The sequence below is a fragment of the Schistocerca cancellata genome, chromosome 4 (genome assembly GCF_023864275.1).
Source record: "Schistocerca cancellata isolate TAMUIC-IGC-003103 chromosome 4, iqSchCanc2.1, whole genome shotgun sequence".
Classification (NCBI taxonomy): domain Eukaryota; kingdom Metazoa; phylum Arthropoda; class Insecta; order Orthoptera; family Acrididae; genus Schistocerca; species Schistocerca cancellata.
In genome coordinates this window covers 726569720-726590341 of record NC_064629.1, presented here as the reverse complement: position 1 = coordinate 726590341, position 20622 = coordinate 726569720, and the positions used below count along the sequence as shown (strand labels likewise).

The following is a 20622-nucleotide window of genomic DNA, read 5'->3' as shown; positions in this document are numbered from 1 at the left end:
AAGTGTTCAATGCTACTTTGCCACCTCAGAACCAAACTGTCACCTTTCAACCTAACTTTGACCTCAAGCTACACTACAGATCAGCCTGTCACCACAACATACATTCCAAAAACTAATATAGACACACACACACAGAAAATTTAAAAAAATACTGTCAGTGTTCTGTCCCCTTTCTGTGTGCACATGTTTGATGTCACCCTCCTTATCATCGTTAAACATTAAGTTATGGGATGAAGCTGTTACATGGTTTTTTTTTAGATTAGGTTCTTCCCCATGGGAAACAAACTACTGGCCCGAAAAATTACCAGTTCATGACACTGATGTGGGTATGCCAACATATGGGTGTGCCAACTGTGGAAATTGTTAGTTCACCTAAACAGGTCATTCCAAAGGATTTAAATATGCTTAATCTCATGTTAGTAAATCGTCGAAGTGTCTGTAGCAAGATCACTGAGTTAATCTCCGAAATAAACAGTAGCAATGCGAATATTGTATTAGGTACTGAAAGCTGGTTGAAACCAGGCATAAAAAGCAGTGAAATTTTGAACTCTGATTCGACAATGTTTAGGAAGGATAGGACTGATGCTATAGGAGGTGGTGTGTTCATTGCAGGTAAAAGCTGTTTAAATGCAGTTGAGAACGATACTGCATCGGACTGTGAAATAGTTTGGATAAAGCTTTCAAGCAGACTAGGATTGACCATTGTATTAGGATGTTTTTATAGACCACCAGCATCCACAACAAAAATTGCAGAATGTTTCAGGGAAAGTCTTGAGCACATAGGAAGTAAATATCCAAATTATCCATTAGTTGTAGGTGGAGACTTTAATCTAGCATCCATTGCCTGAGAAAATTACATGTTTATCACAGGGGGCAGAAGCAAAGATTCATGTGAAGTTATTCTAGGAGTGCTCTCAACATACAACCTTGAGCAATTGGTTAGAAAATCAACTTGAGATGGGAACATATTAGATATCTTGGCGACAAACAGACCTGATCTTTTTGAGGGAGTTAATCTAGAAGAAGGTATTAGCGACCATAATGTCGTTGTGGCTTCTATTTTAGTGGAAGTTGCAAAAAAAAAAAAAAAAAAAAAAAGAAAAAGAAAAAAATACAGTGTAGAATTTTCTTGTTTGGGTAAGCAAATGAAAGTGTCATTAATGAATGTCTTCATAGTCAGCTCCAAGCATCCACCGTGCAAATGAAAGTGTCATTAATGAATGTCTTCATAGTCAGCTCCAAGCATCCACCGTGGGACACAAAGATATTGAGCATCTTTGGTCAGAATTTAAAGGTATTGTTCACCACGTGCTAGAGGAGTATGTGCCTAGTAAAAGTATAGGGGAGGGAAAGGATCCACCTTGGTACAACAAACACATTAGGAAGTTGCTGAGAAAGCAGAGAATTTTGCACAGTCATTTTAAACATAGTCACTGCCCCGCTGACAAACAGAAATTATGCGAAATGAAAGCAGCTGTCAGAAGGACAATGAGAGACTCTTTTAACGAATTTGAAAGCAATATTTTATCTAAAGATTCTAAAAATACCCCAAAAAATTCTGGTTCTACGTAAAATCTATGAACGCTACAAATAATTCAATACCTTCTCTTGCTGACAGTACGGGTAATGTAACTGATGATGATAAACAGAAGGCCGAAATTCTAAACCTAGCTTTCAAAAACTCATTTACGAAAGAGGACTGCAGCACCATTCCCCCTTTCAATGATCGAACAAATGAAAAGATGGCTGACATAGTGTTTAGTGTACCTGGGATTGTAAAACAGTTAAGATCATTAGACGCCAGAAAGGCATCTGGCCCAGACGGTATTCCCGTAAGATTTTATGTTGACTATGCTACAAATATAGCACCATTCTTATCTGTCATCTATCAGAGATCATTGGAACGGTGGAAAGTTCTATGGGACTGGAAGAAGGCCCAGGTCATAGGGTTGAAAATCGGATGCACATAATTACTGGCCAATTTCACTGACATTGATTTGTTGTAGAATCATGGAACATATTTTGTGTTGAGACATAATGACCTTTTTAGACTCTGAGAAGCTCATCTGCAGAAACCAGCATGGTTTTAGGAAACAGCGGTCATGCGAGACACAGCTGGCCCTCTTTGTGCACGATATACAACAGGCTCTAGATACCGGCTCCCAGGTTGATGCCATATTTCTCGACTTTCAAAAGGCGTTCGACTCAGTTCCGCACTGTTGCTTGCTACAAAAAGTGCACGCTTACGGTCTGTCCAATGACATATGCGGTTGGATAGAAAGTTTTCTAACAGACAGGGAGCAGTATGTCATCCTGAACGTGTTAACTTCAACAGAAGCAAGAGTAACTTCAGGTGTGCCCCAGGGCAGCGTAATAGGTCCTCGGCTTTTTACGATTTACATAAACAATCTGGTTGATGGTATTGACAGTGGCCTTAGACTGCTTGCTGATGATGCTGTAGTCTACAAAAAAGTAGTATCACACGAAAGTTGTGAACAAATCAATGAGGATTTGCGGAAAATAAATGTGTGGTGTAATGACTGGCAGTTATCTCTCAATTTTAGTAAGCATAAGCTACTGCATATAACAAGGTGAAAATCCCCATTAATGTATGAGTAGAAAATAAATGATCAGTCTTTGGAAGCGGTATCATCAGTCAAGTATCTGGGTGTTACCTTTCGAAATGATCTCAAATGGAATGATCAGATTACACAAGTAACGGGTAAGGCGAACTCCAGATTGCAGTTTATTGATAGAACCCTGAAGCGATGCAGTCCTTCAAGAAAGGAAATTACTTATAATACATTAGTTCGTCTGTATGGGACCCTTACCAGTTGGGTCTGATTCAAGAGATTGAGAAGGTCCAAAGAAGAGCGGCAAGATTCGTGACTGGTACATTTAGCCATCGCGAGAGCATTACAAATCTCATAGAAAGTTTGAAGTGGGACACACTTGCAGTTAGACGACGCACTAAACAGAAGGGGCTGTTCTCTAAATTCCGAAATCCAATCTTCACCGAGGATGTAGAGCATATATTATTACCACCATCTTTCAAATCACATAATGATCATCATTCAAAGATAATGGAAATAAGAGCTCGTACTGAGGCATTCAGATAGTCGTTTTTCCCTCGCGCGATCCCCGAGTGGAACAGAGGGGGGGAAATATGACTTTGGTGTGAATTGTGCCCTCCGCCACACACTGCTTGGTGGCTAGCGGAATATATATGTAGATGTAGATGTAGATGTAGGTTCAGTTGATCCCTGGATACAACTTCCATGGGAATTAGATTCAACTATATAACCCTCATAAGAGGAAAATGATCCTACTGTCAAACTGTAACACTGGATAATTATAAACACTGTGAATTAGTCAGGGAAACAAATATAGAAATTGTAAAATATGTTCCCAAAAATTAAGAGTTTTGGCCTAGTTTCAGTAATCATGTTCTATAACATTTTACAAAATCACGAAAATGTAAGATGACCAAGAAAGATGGATCAGCAGATAAGATGCTAAACTCATATTTCAGAGAGATGTGTTTCAAATCCCTATTCAGTCATTGCGATTACTTCAGGTGAATACTTTGAAAAGGCAATGAAGAAATTCCTGCCACACATTTGCCAGGTCTTGTGCTCAATCTTACTGTGTCATTGGCTGGACATTAAACTCTAATCTTTCTTTCTAAAATATTATGAAATAAATATTGGACAGAGCTGTACTTTCCAAGCTGCTGCAGATCAAAGCACAACTAAAAGATGACACAAATGGTAATGTTTACTACAAGAGATTTCTTAATCTGACAGAACAGAGGAACTGATTGGAGGAAATGAGATTATGTAGCGATTGAGTAGGAAAATCATACAGAACCCCATGTGTGTGAGCACACAGCAGAATGGGATTATGAGGTGAAATATTAATTATAGTTAAGGTATGTGAACCTGAGAGGTGATAGGTGGCATAAAGGGCAGTTAACAAGCTGGACCTAAGGTAGGACAGACTGAGAATAAAAATAGAGTGGACATAAAAATGAACACCAATAGAGAAAAAGGACATAATCAGATGGTGGAGAAGCACCATAGGAAAGTAAGTTGTTGATAAAAATTGTAAAACTGAAGAGGAAGAGGGAAGGTTGGCACTAAGATACTTTACAAACAGTGAAGAAGTGAGGGAAACCATTAAACTAAGTGAGAGTGGTGAAAATGGAGTTAGACAATGGAAAATATCAGGAGGACAAGAAGAATGTAATGGAGAATTACTTTGATAGGAATTGTTAACAGGAAACTCAAGCCATTGGGCAGTAGGAACCAAGCATGTATTGTTCCAGTTCAGGGGCTCCAGTTTAGGGGTTTTCATAATTGCGTAAATACATAGCTGGACAACAGTTGTAATTAAATGATACCTGACATGAGTGCTCATACATTTACCTTCAGTGACTTAGGTAATTTTTTTAGCAATGATATTCAAGTATATGTGATTGCAGTCTTTCTTGGTGTAATCCAATGATGAATTCTTCTCAGGTTATCAGCCGAGTGGTGGCATCATCTTAAACTCATTGAAACGTTGTGACAAGACAACGCCACCACTTGGCTGATAACCTGAGAAGAATTAATCAATCGATATTCAAGTATGTAGATTTGGAGTTTTTATTGTCATTAGAACCTTTGGTAAAAAATTACTATGATGAGGTGTCAAAGGGCCTGACCAAGGTTTTGTGGAGGTTGAGAGAGGGATGGAAAGCCTGGGGGATTGTTTATGGAAAACAGCAGCATGGTTGGGCCTCATTTCAGAGCATTGTTTTATTTTCTCTATCACTATTTGATTGTAGTTTCATTAGAGATCATTATCTTCTCAATAAGAATTGTCTGATAACTCCAGTAAGTTCAAAATATGATACTTATGAGACTCTTGCATTATATGTTTGGAATTTTGATCTACACATGCGTCTGAGAGTAATTTTGGGCTCTGTGTGATGCTGAAAATTGACATTACAACCATTACTGTTCTGAAGTATGGTGACAGACACTGCTTTGATTATCTGCGTTTCCAGCAGAAAATTTCTGTTGTGATTTGTCAGATACATTGAGTAACATATCATGGAACAAGCAACATTTTGGCTGCATTCATTAAAAAAATGATTAATATAATACAATTAGTCTGTAGGTGGCAACAAAATGTTTTTCATTAGCAGCTACTCTCAGACCATCCAACAGATCTTCATAGCATCAAAATATGAAATTGTGTAGAAGCTTACTGAATATCCCATCCAAGCACATATTGATTTAATTTAAAATGAATTCAAAGAGCTCGACTTGGCTCTGGGTACCACCAAGTCAGATAATACTTCTTTCTGTAAGCTGCGCATGATTCTACATCAGCCGCCTTGTAGTGCTTACTTCTGTTGTGTACAAAATTGGTACTTTTCAAGTTACTGATTGTAATTCCTTGAAACAGCTGAGGACAATACATCAGCATTGAATAAGGTGGTTATTGGCTGATCATTCTTGTCATAATATTTCCGTGATAGTTATCAAAAGAGCATTTTCTTGCATAACAGATTAACTGCAACTCTACAAGAAATCAGGCTATTTATCTTTATAGATCTGTTGGCTGGGCAAGTAAATGGAGTGGCTCAACAGCAGTGAGAATCTGGAGCATTTTGTAAGCCGGGATAGAGCAGTGGTGATGGAAACTGAAGATGAAAGATTATTCTTCTTGTTGTCACATTTATCATTTGTTTTGGTTTGTTACCTGAGGTCTCATAGTACAAAAGTTGTCAATGATTAGCTATTACTGTCTAGAATATATATATATATATATATATATATATATATATATATATATATATATATATATATATATATATATATATAGACACACACACACACACACAGTATTGTCTGTGGGACCCACCAGTTGCTTTATTCTATACAGCAGTAGATTTTATTCTTGTTACAACTGATATCAAGCACTATTTTTAGTTACAGATTTTTGCCTAAAGCTATAATAAAATTAAATGCAATTTTGCAAGCATCTTTGCTGTGTATACAACTCTGTTAATAACCTTTCTTTCTATAATTACTAACCTTTCAAAAATATAAAAACTGTTTTGGAATCAAATGAAATTTCCTTAGCACCTTGTACATTTATACACTGTATAAAACAGTTGTTCTTGTTCACCAGGACCTTGGTGTTTCTAAAAACCTGAATGAGGAATTCAGAACATATCTGAATAATTCATGTAAGCCAATGGCCATAGATTTCAGTATCCAAGTACTTTCATCTGGTTCTTGGCCATTTCAGCAGCCACGTGGATTTACGATACCCAGAGAAGTAAGTATTACTCTTAAATAGCATGCTTGCTTTTGTAACAGGCCTTTGTGTGTGTGTTTACAAGACAGTTCCTGAAACATATATTGCATAAAGTGATAGCTGTGATATGAGTTCAGTTACCTATCCAGATAGCCATACATGTTAAAGCACTGCTTTCTGGATGGTGAGAAGCACTGGCCCTGGAGACTGAATCCGCCCAGCAGCTTAATGACGAGGGTCAGAATGCTGTCCAACATGGATGTGGTTTCTAAGCAATTTCCCACATGTGACTGAGTGAATACCAAGCTGATACCCAATTTCTGCATCAGTTACATGATTTGCAAACATTTAGAAAACTTTCATTCACTTTCACATGAATTATACTACATGCAAACAGTTGGAGTACACATATTCCATCCCTGGGTAGTAACAGATGACAGGAGGGGCATTTAGCCACCCCTTCAACTAACCATGCCAAACCCATTACTATCCATGCCAACCCTGTGCTGATGTGTGACTAAGGCACAAGAAGAAGAAGAAGAAGAAGAAGAAGTAATATGAGCTCATTTTTTTCAACATAACATGATTGCAACCACTGTGACACATAGGTGAGGGTCCCTGAAGGTTCAGTCATAAAGTAGGTGTGTCAAAATAATTGGGAAATGTTACTTTTGATTTTTTTTGTTGTTGTTGCTTGTGGTGGTGATTGTTTTCAGTCCAAAGACTGGTTTGATGCAGTTCTTTATGACTGTCTGTCCTGTCCAAGCCCATTAATCATCTCTGAATAATTACTGCAACCCACATCCATTTGAACCTGCTTGCTGTACTTTGCTTTTCTCCCTTTACAATTTTTAACCTCCCTCTATTACCAAACTGACTATTCCTTAATGCCTCAGGATGTGTTTTATTAATCAAACTCTTCTTTTAGTCAAATTGTGCCATAAATTTCTTTTTACCTCAGTTTGATTCAGTAGTACCACCTCATTAGTTATTCAGTCTACCTGTCTGACAGTCAACATTGTGCTGTAGAACCACGTGCACTGCTTACTGTCCACATTTCTCTTCTGTACAAGGCCACACTCCAAATACCTTCATAAAAGACTTACTAACACAGCAAAACTCATTTACTACTTTCAGTGTCTCAGTTCCTGATCTAATTCCCTTGGTATAACCCAGATTTAATTCTGCTGCATTCCATTGTTGTTTTCCTTTTGTTAATATTCATCTTACAGCCTCCTTTAAAGACATTATTCATTCCATTCAATGGCTCTCCCAAGTACTTTGCCGCCTCTGATATAATTACAATGTCATGAGCAAATCTCAGTTTTTATCAATCTCCCTGATTTTTAATTCCTTTATAAAATGTCTCACAGCTCTCTCAATTTTTTGGTATATTCTTTTACTTATTGTTTGAGACATACATCGCAAGACTGTGAAGCACTCTTGGAACTAAATTATGGTTTTACTACACATCTATGTGCCAAAAATGTGCTCGTAAATATGTCCAACATTAATGTAGAGGCTCTGTTCACTAAATGCACCAGAAATACATTATATCATATTGCTAAATGTGCTCTGAATCATGTTAGCAGAAAACTGGATGCTTGCTCTTCCTGTACAGTATTTTCTAAAGTTCACAAAATTTGTAGAGCTTCCATTGTTTGGTATGACTTTACTTTTGATTTCTTCAACTTTTTCTGCTTTCTTCTTTTCCTCCATATTCAATTTTAGAGACCTTCCACTATTCCTCATCTTTGTCTACAAAATTTGTATATTTAGTTTATCAAACTGTATTTCACACCATTGCATTTCTATTTATATTTATTTGATACTTTTGTTTTTGGTACCTCATTTTGTAGTTATTTTGCATATGTCCTGCCTTGTCAGCTCCATTCTACATGTATTTACATAGAGATGGATTCTCTAGAACTACAAACAAGAAAATTTTGTGTTAACAATAACATGACAAATAATACTGATGTGGAGGTTTTTGACAATGTTATGCAAAATAGGCTGTTTTTGTGAAATGTAGTAAAACTTGGCATTTTCTTCATTCCTATGTAAAATGTTGATAATCTGAAGGCAGCAGGTACCAAACATTATAAAACGATAGTGAGGGAATATGGAATAGTTGTAGGTAAACAACTAGAATTCTCTCAGATACAGATTTATTCACACTTAGCTTCTACACAGATACAAGTCCGGAGGCTAACTGTCATTAGCGTCCAACATCCTGCCCAAAGCCCTCTCCTCAAAGATAGCACACTTACGCACTGAACAAATATCGATATTTATGGCGCTCTATGCCACATAGCACGAAGGGCAGTGCCTCTGTCCATAGTGAGTCATGGCAACACAGGGCAGACTTTAAGGTACGATGCCATCGCTTGACAAGCCCATTGCTTTGGGGGTGGTATGCAGAAGTATGAATTTTGACAATACCACACATTTTACATAGGTCAGAGAAAACTGAAGACTCGAATTGTCGCCCCTGGTCAGTGGTGAGGTAAACAGGTGAGCCAAATCTAGAGATCCATGAATCTAAGAATGCTCGACTTACTGTCTCAGAGGTAATGTTCGGAATAGGCACAGCCTCAGCCCACCGAGTCATCCTGTCAATAGCTGTAAACAAGTAACGGAAACCCTCGGAGGGGGGCAAAGGGCCTACGAGGTCGACATGAACATGGTGAAACCGGCCTGGCGGTTGGGCAAAACAGCCAAGGGGTGGGGAAGTGTGCCTGGAAACTTTTTTCTGTTGACACAACATGCATGCCCTTGCCCAAGACTGACAGTCGCGGCGCATGTCTCTCCAGACAAACCGTTCAGCTACCAGACGGGTGGAAGCTTTGATACCGGGTTGTGCTAATGTGTGTAGTTTGTCAAAGACCTGGCGTTGAAGGGGCTTAGGAATGAATGGCCGCAACATATCAGTCGATTCATCACACCACACTAAGTCAGATATGCCAGGGAAAGTAGAGCGTACCGGTTGGAGAGAGGAGCTGTGGTCCGAAATTAACTGCATGGTATCGGGGTCCGCCGATTGCAACCGAGGTAGGTCCGTTAGGTCAATTAAGGTTGTGACAGCACCAACACGCGAGAGAAAATCAGCAACCACATTGTCCACTCCTCGGATGTAGCGAATGTTATTTGTAAATTGCAAGATGTAATCGATGTGACGAAAGCGTCGTGGGGGCGGATCAGCCGCAGGATTTTTAATGGCAGGAACCAACGGCTTGTGATCAGTGAGCACATAGAAATCTCGTCCCTCAACATCAGTTCTGAAGTGTCTTATGGCCTTGTAAACTGCAAGTAATTCTCTGTCGAATGCTGAGTATTTCTTCTGCGCATTGTTCAGCGTTTTTGAGAAAAACTAAAGGGGGGTCGTAACATCGTTGTATGTCTGACTCAGTACTGCGCCGATAGCATTGTCACTAGCGTCAGTAGTGATAAACATTGTGGCGTCCGCACGTGGGTGAGCAATAGTGACAGCGGAGGCCAACAGCTGTTTGAGCTCATTAAATGCCTTGTCTATGTCTGGTGTCTATGGTACCTGGTGGGTGCCAGAAGTTTGTGGGCCAGAGAGAGCATCTGTGAGAGGAGCCTGCACCGCGGAAGCGGCTGGCAAATGTTTTTGGTAATAATTAACTGTTCCGATGAACCTGCATAATTCCCTATAGGTCTGAGGGCGTAGCATCTCGAGAACAGGCTTAATTTTGTCCTGCGGTGGTGTCAGACCGTCCGATGACACAACATAACTTAGGAATGTGACAGATGACTGGTGCAATTGAGTCTTTTTATTGTTCAGTTCAATACCAGCGGCTGCTAAAATATCTGTCACGACTTGAACACACTCCTCACTCTGTTCCAAAGTAGAAGCAAAGACCAATATGTCGTCCGTGTATACGAAACAAAAGTCTAGATGGGATAAAGTTTGCTGCCACATTTGGGGGGCGTTTTTCAACCCAAATGGCATAAATATGTATTGGAACAGCCCGAAGGGAGTGGTTATGGCAGTCTTTTCAATGTCCTCCGGAGCCATAGGAATCTGATGAAATGCGTGCTTACAGTCCTAAACAGAGAAGTACTTTGCACCTGCGAGCGCATGATTGAAGTCTGCAATGTGTGGGACCGGATATTTATCAATGATGGTGCGGGCATTTAAACGCCTATAGTCTCCGACCATGCGCCAAGTACAGTCTTTCTTTTGGTCAAACAGGATAGGACTAGCCCAGCAACCAGAAGAAGGTTCAATTATTCCCTTTTGTAATAGATCATCCAATTGTTCTTTTGCAATTTTCATAAATTCCAGCTTGAGGCGGCGTGGGCGTTGCGATATGGGCGGCCCATCGGTTAGACGTAACCGATGAACTGTGCCATTAGTGACCACTGCAATACGTGGCGCGGCACGACAGTCAGATGTCCGTGAAGCGGAGCAGGCAGTCGTGGATGGGCAAAGCTGTGACGCTGAGGGCACGGAAGTATAGGTGTGCCAGCCGCTCGTAGGCTGCGTAAAGGCCGCACGCATGTTAACATGGGCGAGGTTGGTACACTGGTTCTTGGTAGCGGGCCGTGCCGCTACGAGCGCTGTAGGCACGAGTGGGCGTGGCCGAACAGCAGATGGCCATAGTTCATTGCCACGAGCTTGGCAAGTTAATTGTCCATTCAGAACGCAAGGAGCATGAGCACTCGGGCATACACTATCATTACAAAAGGGGGTGCTGACACAGTTTACAGAGTTCACAACATTGTCGTTAACGTGCGCGGGCACGGGAACACCAGATTGGCACGGACTGACCTTGTCTGTAGCCGACGAGTCGTCTGTTTGTAGTGCCACGAGGCGTTGTTGTGTGGAGGCCAACTCGTGGTGTATGTTGCGGAGATGCAGCAGCATTTCCGTATGTTCCATCCGCAACTTCGAAGACTTGGCGCACTCCACTAGCCACTTGTTTGTCCAAGATTGCAGTTTCAAGGATAGGTTTACGCACTTCTTAGCACAGCACCCATGTTTGGTGTTAGCCGAACTGTCACTCGGCGGAGCGAAAGGAATATGTTTGCTAAGGGGGGGCGGGGGGGGGGGGGGTAAAACACAGTATTTTGCACAAAATCTAGTGACAACTGATAGTGCTTGAGGAAATCAATTCCGAGAATAGGTTCTTCAATTGTTGACACTAGAAACGTCCACTCCAGCTTGCACTCGGGCGAAAGTTTCACTGTATACAAAGTGGAACCCGAACATTGTAGGGTAGACAAGTTCACTGCACGAAGTACTGTTTTGTGTGGTTGCACTTTATTGGTTGCTAGGCAAACCGGCTGCAAAGAGACGTCTGCGCCAGTGTCTACCAGAAAACATACACCTGATCGTAAATCGCGAACATAGACTTAACCACACTTACTGTTGTTGTCCGAAACGGAGTGCAACATGGGATGGTGCCTGTTGTTTACATCGCAGGAGGTGGCACCGTAGCCTACCTGCGGTTGGAGTTTGGGTAAGAACACGGTGACTGGCATTTGCGAGCTTGCTCCCCGAATCTCGCGTGGAAGAAACAGTAAGGTTGGGCGGGCCTGTGCTCCTGTGGGTAATTGCTAGGTGACAGAGTATGTGCCCCAGAGTCTTACACAGAGGCCAATGCACTGTCGTTGCAGGGAGTTGAAGGTGCAGGCAGGGCGGCTAGTTTAACGAACTTGTTATTAGCAGCACCAGACAAGGGCATGGCGTCAGAAACCGTCTTAGTGCAGTCACGTCCAGAATGCAGTGCACGGAGTATGCTCTGTCGGCAGCACATAAACATTCATTTACTGGCCTATCTTCATACGCAGAGATTGCGGTCTGGACAGGCAAAGGCAGCTTTTCAGTCCAGATTTCTGCGAGCGTGTCATCAGGCATAACTTGCTCATCGACGAGAAGACAGATGCACCGCCACAGCTGGGATGGAGACCTGTCGCCGAGACGCTCTTCGTAGATGAGCTGTCGCACATTTTCTCTCCTGGTTTTAGAGACGTGCTTCAGTATTGTCTGTTTCACCACAGCATGCTTCCCTGCTAGAGGGGGTGCTTTGACCAGATCGTAAATTAAATCGACGTGGTTGTGAAGATGGTTCATGAGGCAGGCGAAGCGTGCGTTGTCGTCCAAAGCACAGACATTGAATGTTTGCTCAACCAGGTTAAACCAGAACTCTGGGTGAGCGGGTTTGAAGTCTGGTAGTTTCGGCAGATTCGGCAGATTCGGCACTGCAGTCACTGCGGAGGTGCGCCTATTACTTCGGACGGAAGTAGAGCATGCAGAAGATAGCGAGTCCGAATTATTGGCATCCCATAATGCGGGAATCGCAAAATTCACTTGACACCGGGGGGGGGGGGGCGGCTGAGAAGCGACGGACACGCTCGAACGGTGTGAGGATCGTAGTCAAAATGTGCATTCTCATTGACGTGGTAGCTCGGAGAGAAGCCACAAGTACTTAAGTGAGCCGGTGAATGTCCGTTTATGCACACAGTATTCACTCGACCATGAGTGGTGGGGCTGGTTGTAGATGTCGGAGTAATTACTGTCCAGCACAGAATTGTTGACTTGATTAGAAGCAACACAAGGATCCCACACACGTCCACTAGGATGCACACTCGGTGTGATAATTGCTGTTTGGCGAGCATTGAACACCTGTTGACTAGCTGGCGCGGAAGGATACACACGTGGCGGGAACTGATTTGAGTTTGAATTTACTACTGGATTTTCCAAAGTAGCAAAACCTCGCTCGACGCCACGAACTGTATTGAATTGTGCATTCAACACAGGAGGGAAGGTCTAGGCTAACAAAGCCAGAGTCCACGACTGTTGGTGGTTGGAAGATACTGGTGGCACTCGATGAATTCCACTGCATGTTCTAGCTGAAGGATTCTGAAGATTCTTGTGGCATGTCCACTATGACGGCAGGAGTGCTGGAGAGGTGTTGCTGAAATCTGGGCGGCGGTGAGTGGTGAAAGGCCACTGTCTGGAGCTGAACAAAGGCCCTCGCGATCGCGGAGAAATCCGACACGGTAGGCGCGTAAATAACCTTCGGGCGATAACTCGAATGCGTATTACACAAAAAACGGGGTCACCAGTGAGGGAATATGGAATAGTTGTAGGTAAACAACTAGAATTCTCTCAGATACAGATTTATTCACACTTAGCTTCTACACAGATACAAGTCCGGAGGCTAACTGCCGTTAGCATCCAACATCCTGCCCAAAGCCCTCTCCTCAAAGATAGCACACTTACGCACTGAACAAATATCAATATTTATGGCGCTCTACACCACAATAGTTATCTAATGCTGAAATTAGAGATTAACTTTTTGTCAAGGTTGAGGTACGGGAGAGTGTTGTACCTTGGAACACTTTTCAGACTTAAGCATCTAGCCAGCCCTGTAAAAATTTTGATATATTTCCTTATTCCATTTTGAAATGATAGCATACTATATTCTATTCAAATTTAAAAGTGTTGCAATTTTAAAAAATCTTGTAAATACTGCATTTTATAGCCTGTGTGTTACATTATGACTGTACAACACACCAGTAATTAGTAAGTGAAATCAAATTAAAAAGAATTATCAAAACCCAGTTAGAAGTTACTTTTTTTTTAAAAAAATAGAAGCTATTGGCAACTAACAAAAATTTCCATTTTCAAGACAGGAAAAATTGTTAAGACATTAAAGAAACTCAGTTCACTTCCAAATATTACATGCTTCATGGTAAAGCAACCTGTTTCAATGTACAAGAAGGTGTATGATTGATGAAGTATGGGGTAACCATCCACATGTTAGGTAACTTGTTTTAAAAATATACAGAATTTTACTTGCCATAGGCCGGCCGAAGTGGCCGAGCGGTTATAGGCGCTTCAGTCTGGAACCGCGCGACCGCTACGGTCGCAGGTTCGAATCCTGCCTCGGGTATGGTTGTGTGTGTCATCCTTGGGTTAGTTAGGTTTAAGTAGTTCTAAGTTCTAGGGGACTGATGACCTCAGATGTTGAGTCCCATAGTGCTCAGAGCCATTTGAACTGTTGTGGACTGGCAAGACAGCCAATCCACAGTGACGGGTAGCCGAAAGGCACACGTTAAGCTCACGCAGACTGGTGTGAGGTCTGGAACATTACAATGTAATTAATATAGCAAATAAAGTACGTAGTTCAAGTAATAATTAACTTTATTCCATAATTGGTGAACATCGCTCTTGTTGATACTTTATATAATCTCAATATACACTGGTAATGGCGCCTTGCTAGGTCGTAGCAATTGATGTAGCTGAAGGCTATGCTAACTATCGTCTCGGCAAATGAGAGCGTATTTGTCAGTGTAGCATCGCTAGCAATGTCAGCTGTACAACTGGGGCGAGTGCTAGGATCTGTTTCTAGACCTGCAGTGTGGCGGCGCTCGGTCTCCAATCACTGACAGTGGTGACACACGGGTCTGACGTAAACTAACGGACCGCGGCCGATTTAAAGGCTACCACCTAGCAAGTGTGGTGTCTGGCAGTGACACCGCATTCCTCCCCCGCAAATCGGCGTACGGTTGTATTATAAGGCTTCCGCCTGCCGTGGGGAGGACCCCATGTTGACGTATGCGACGAGGTGGGGAGCCTAACAACAGGCGAGGCTGTGCCACCCGCGCCCGGCCATTCGGTCCGAGGGGAGCTAGGAAACACCTGGAAACCCAGTCCAGGGTGCACGCCAACATGCGGTGTATGCGCCCTTAGAGAGACAGGAGGGGCCGAAGGGTCGACCTCCATAGGGTTGGAGCACCCGACGGGCGAAGACGACAGATGGTCCGGAGCGGGGAAGAGTTCCATTGCGGAGGACAACTGGTCATGGGAAGCGATCGGCGGCGCGTGACCCAGGGAGGCGTCCGGCGGCTACAGCGACGCGTCCCCTGCGGGCATCACTGGCGAGAGAACAGGCGGCAGCAGCGGAGGCGGCGCGGTGCCATGGGGCAAAATGGAAGGCAGCGTCAGTAACACTTGGGGCTGAGGCGAGCCAGTAGATGGGTCCCCAGGGTGCTGACCGGACGGCACCGTCGCTGAAAGCAGACGGGGATCGGCAGATCCCGTGCGACGACAGAGGCGCAGCTGATTGAGATGCTGACGCACCTCACCAGAGGCCCCCAAAACCAGGTACATAGCGCGGCCGAGGCAGCGAAGAATGCGCCCTGCGAGCCAACGCCGTGAACCGCGATAGTTGCGATAGTATACAACGTCGCCTGGAGCAAAAGCAGGTGTCTGCCGCTGCACAGGAACCTGATGCGGCGGATGTAGCAAAGACATCAAGGTTCGATGAGGACGACCGTGGAGCAACTCAGCCGGCGAGCGACCATCTCGGGGCTGAGAGTGATACGAAGACAAAAAGAGCAATAATGCATCCTCCAGAGAATGCGACTCTTTCAACTTCAACATCTGTGACTTGAAAGTCCAGACCAAACGTTCAGCGGCACCGTGTGACTGTGGCGAAAACGGCGCGGACGTCAGATGTTGAATACCATTGGCCTTGCAGAATGACTGAAATTCTGCGGACACGAATTGTGGGCCATTGTCGGAAACAATAGTCTGTGGAAGACCTTCAATGCAAAAGATAGTGGACAACGCTTGGATGGTGGCAGAAGACGTCGTGGAAGACATCCGGACAAAAAAAGGAAAATTACTGAATGAATCTACCAGAACCAACCATCGAGCATTCCAGAAGGGACCAGCAAAATCGATGTGTAAGCGTTGCCAAGGGGAAGTGGCTTTTGGCCATGCAAAGAATTTCCACGGTGGTGCGGATTGTTGTTCGGCACACGCCATGCAAGAAGAGCACGTATTCGAAATTGCAGCATCGATTCCTAACCAAGTACAGTGCTGACGAGCAAGTTGTTTCGTGCGCACTATACCCCAGTGTCCTTGCTGTGGAAGCCGTAAGACAGGGGACTGTAATGAACGTGGGACCACGACCCTGGACTGATCATTATCAGAACGCAACAGTAAAACACCATGTCGTACAAAAAGTCTCTCCTTGTGAGCAAAAAATCGGTGAACCAACGGATCCTCGATCCGTGACTTTGACAAGGGCTATTGCGTAGCAACAAAATGCAAAATGGTAGCAAGGACAGGGTCGGCAGCTGTGGCTGTAGCTACACGACGAAAATCAATCGGAAACGATTTGACCACGTCATCGGTTTCCGAATCAATGAACATGCAAGCAAGTTCGGAGGAATCGAATGCTCTTTCCTCAGCAACAGGCAAACGGGACAACACATCGCCATTTCCGTGCTTAGCAGTGGACCTATACAAGATATCGTAGCAGTACTGCGAGAGGAAAGTAGACCAGCGAATGAATTTCTGCGCTGTACGTGGAGGTACAGGCTTGGACGGACGAAAAAGCGATGTCAAAGGTTTGTGGTCTGTGATGATGGTAAAGTGATGACCATACAAGAAGTCATGAAACTTTGTAACACCAAATACGAGAGCCAAAGCTTCTTTCTCGATCTGTGAATAATTTCTTTGCGCAGACGAGAGCAATTTGGACGCAAAGGCAATAGGGCGATCGTGCGAACCATCTTTGTGCGCAAGCACAGCACCGATCCCGAAATCCGATGCATCCACCATCAACAAAAGGGGTTTCTGGGGATCGAATGACGTAAGGCAAGCATTAGAAAGCAATGCCGATTTCAACTGGCGAAAGGCTCGTTCGCATTCCGTCGTCCAGACGAACGGGACACCTTTACGGCGTAAGCGATGAAGCGGAGCTGAAATGGAAGAGGCGTGCGGCACATATTTGGTATAATAATTAATTTTTCCCAGCACACTCTGTAGCTGCTTCAAATTCTGCGGCGAAGGCAAGTCTTGTATGGCACGGAGGTGCTCTGGACTGGGATTTATGCCTTGGGCATTGAGTACATGTCCCAGATATGGCAAATCACGAGCAAAAAACGCACATTTGTCCTTCCGCAAGCGAAGACCATTTTGTCGCAAGACCTGAAATAATGTTCTGAGATTGGCTAAATGTTCTTCTTCCATCTTGCCGGAGATCACAATATCGTCCAGATAGTTTGCTGCAGTAGGGACCGACGCACAAACAGTTTGTAAATATTGCTGAAACAATGCAGGGGCGGATGCACACCCGAATGGCAGTCTTTTGAATCGGTACAAACCAAGATGCGTGTTAACCACCAAGACGTGCTGGGATTCTTCGTCCACCAGTATTTGCAAGTACGCATCTGCTAGGTCCAACTGCGAAAAATATTTACCCGGGCACAGTCTGTGAAAAAGATCTTCCGGGCGGGGTAAAGGAAAAGTTGCAATCACTAGTTGTGGATTCACTGTGGCCTTGAAGTCCACGCAAAGTCTCAATTTTCCGGAAGGTTTTTGCAAAATTACTAAGGGTGATGCCCAGAGAGATGCCTGCATACGTTCAATTACACCTTGTGTTTCCAAATCGTCTAACGTGTTTGCGACCTCAGCACGCAATGCGTGGGGAACATTGCGCGCTCTGAAGAATTTCGGTTGCGTGTTGACTTTCAGTTCCAAGTGTGCTTTATAGTTCTTAGTGCAACCAAGGCCCGGTGCAAAAATGTCTGCAAAGTCTTCACAGAGACGAGAAACACTGGCGGAAGGCACAGTCTGGTTCACTGATAGGACCTGATTGACTATAGACAAGTTAAACAACTGAAATAAATCTAAACCAAACAAGTTCACTGTAGAAGAAGAATGAAGGACATAAAATGACACAAGTTTTGTTTGTCCCTTGTATGTTGCAAGAATGCTGCACTGTCCTAACACAGGGATATGCTGTCCTGAATAACTAGTTAGCTTAACATTTGCGGCACGCAACGAAGGTTTGCCCAGCTGTTTGTACGTGTCGTGATTGATCAGAGAAACTGCAGCTCCGGTATCGAGCTGCAATGGTATCACGTTTCCATCAAAGTCCAAATCTACAAAAAGTTTATTGTCCTGCTGACGACAAGAGCGACTGTCTCATGCAACGGGAACTGTTTCTGGGACAGAAGCACTTGCGACTTGACGGGACTTCCGTCGATGTCGACGCACACTTTTTGTGGGACGAACACAGTCACTGTTAGAGAGAGAAGCACTGGGTGGAGTGGCATTAACTACTTGAATTTCCATGGGCGAAGGTTCACGAGCCTGAGTATTCGTGGTTCGATTCCGGCGCGAAGCAAAGGGCCTGGAATGGTTGTGAGTGTCCGATCAGAGCTTTTTCTGGCAAACACTTTGAACATGGCCTTTTTTATTACAGAAAAAGCAAATAGCTTGGCGTGACGGGCAATTCTCATGCGAATGTCTAGTTGCACACCGCGGGCATGATTTTAGCACTGCATTTGCTTGCTTACGTGGCACACGTGGCTGCGCGAATGGGCGCGAGGGCTGTTTACAGTTCTGTGCAGCTCGCCCAGCGGGCCGGTTAATGTGACACATGGCTGGCGAAGTTTCAAATGATTCCTGAGCAAAGTCAAGTGTGTCCTGTGTATCCAATATGTCCATCACTTGTTGAAGGGAGGGATTGACTAGTTTCAAAATCTGTTCCCTTATACGAACATCAGCAATGTTCTGAGCAATTGCATCACACACCATAATATCTGAATAAGGGAGTCCACATTCACACTCAAAAGCACAATCCCTTGTAAGGCCTTGCAAAGTTGCAACCCACTCCCGATTAGTTTGACCGGCCGTACATTTTGTACGAAAGAATGTATACCTTTTGGCAACTACATTGACTGATTCTTTGAAATAGGCATCTAATGCCGACAAAATTTCTTCATAGGGACAGAGTTGCTACGTCGCGTCGGGGAAATAATTTCACTATCACTCTGTACGTCTGTACGCCTACGCACGCCAGTAAGTGAGGCTGCCGCTTGTTACCTTGAATTCTGTAGGCGGCGAGATGAAATCCAAATTGGCGTGACCACTCCGTCCAGCTTTCCAGTGCCGCATCAAACAGACGAAAAGGTGGTTCAACTGCATGTTGTGGCTGCTGTAGCGGTGAAGCAACGGCTGCCGCATCGTGTTGCATTGCACGTTGACCCTGGACGAGCTGTCCAAGGGCATCCAATAAGGCCTGCGTCTGCTGATTCTGCAAGTGATAAAATTCGGACAGTACATCTGGAGATTGTGGCAAAGCCATGACACAAGTAATTTAAGCAAGTAGAAAGAAGAACACTTTTACACTCGTCGCCAAACTGTTGTGGACTGGTAAGACAGCCAATCCACAGTGACGGGTAGCCAAAAGGCACGCGTTAAGCTCACGCAGACTGGCATGAGGTCTGGAACATTACAATGTAATTAATATAGCAAATAAAGTACGTAGTTGAAGTAATACTTAACTTTATTCCATAATTGGTGAACATCGCTCTTGTTGATACTTTATATAATCTCAATATACACTGGTAATGGCGCCTTGCTAGGTCGTAGCAATTGACGTAGCTGAAGGCTATGCTAACTATCGTCTCGGCAAATGAGAGTGTATTTGTCAGTGTAGCATCGCTAGCAAAGTCGGCTGTACAACTGGGGTGAGTGCTAGGATCTGTCTCTAGACCTGCCGTGTGGTGGCGCTCGGTCTGCAATCACTGACAGTGGTGACACGCGGGTCCGACGTATACTAACGGACCGCGGCCGATTTAAAGGCTACCACCTAGCAAGTGTGGTGTCTGGCGGTGACACCACATGAACCCTTTTTTTTTACTTGCCATAAAACTCTCTACCCTCCAGATAACTTTAATATATTATAAACCACTTAAATATCTAGAGCTCACAATATTTACAAGCCCTCAACAAAACACAGCCTCATGTATCACAATAACAAAAACAGTAGAAAATGCTGGAAACTGCTTGTGGCAGTTTATGGTACACATCCCTTGATCTGATTCAAGGATCAGTCACTAGACACTAGCCACCCACCCACCAGGAAACATCATCATGTGCTCCTGTGTATACTGTCCTGCAGGTACAACACTCTCCTCCATGTACATAACCTTAAAATTTTAATTCATTTCCTGTGCAAAGAGCTAATGCCCTAGCTGTGACATGAGATGGAGAAACCCTAATCCTCACAAACCCCATTCTGGTAACAGTTCTACCCACTGGTATCACATTTCCTGACTATTCTGTACAACAAACTGTACCAAAAAATAAAGTGTTTTAGGGAGATCTGAGGTGGTGCATCAATTAAACTGTTAATTTTTGTAGTGTGCAAATAAATGTGAAAAGAACAAAATATGGAACTTAAACTTTTCAAACATGTAAATTAGCATGGCACCTGCCTGATTCGCTTCGTTTCTATCAGCCAGTGAAACCTC

General features: G+C 43.6%; 1 protein-coding gene across 1 annotated transcript in view; it reads left to right on the top strand.

Moving 5' to 3' along the window:
• The window catches only part of LOC126183446 (cullin-1-like), a 230191-nt gene that overhangs the window by 138993 nt on the left and 70576 nt on the right, over window positions 1-20622 (top strand). Inside the window, exon 11 of the mRNA XM_049925437.1 lies at window positions 6184-6333. Coding sequence (XP_049781394.1) covers window positions 6184-6333 — 150 coding nt within the window. The remainder of the gene's footprint in view (window positions 1-6183; window positions 6334-20622) is intronic.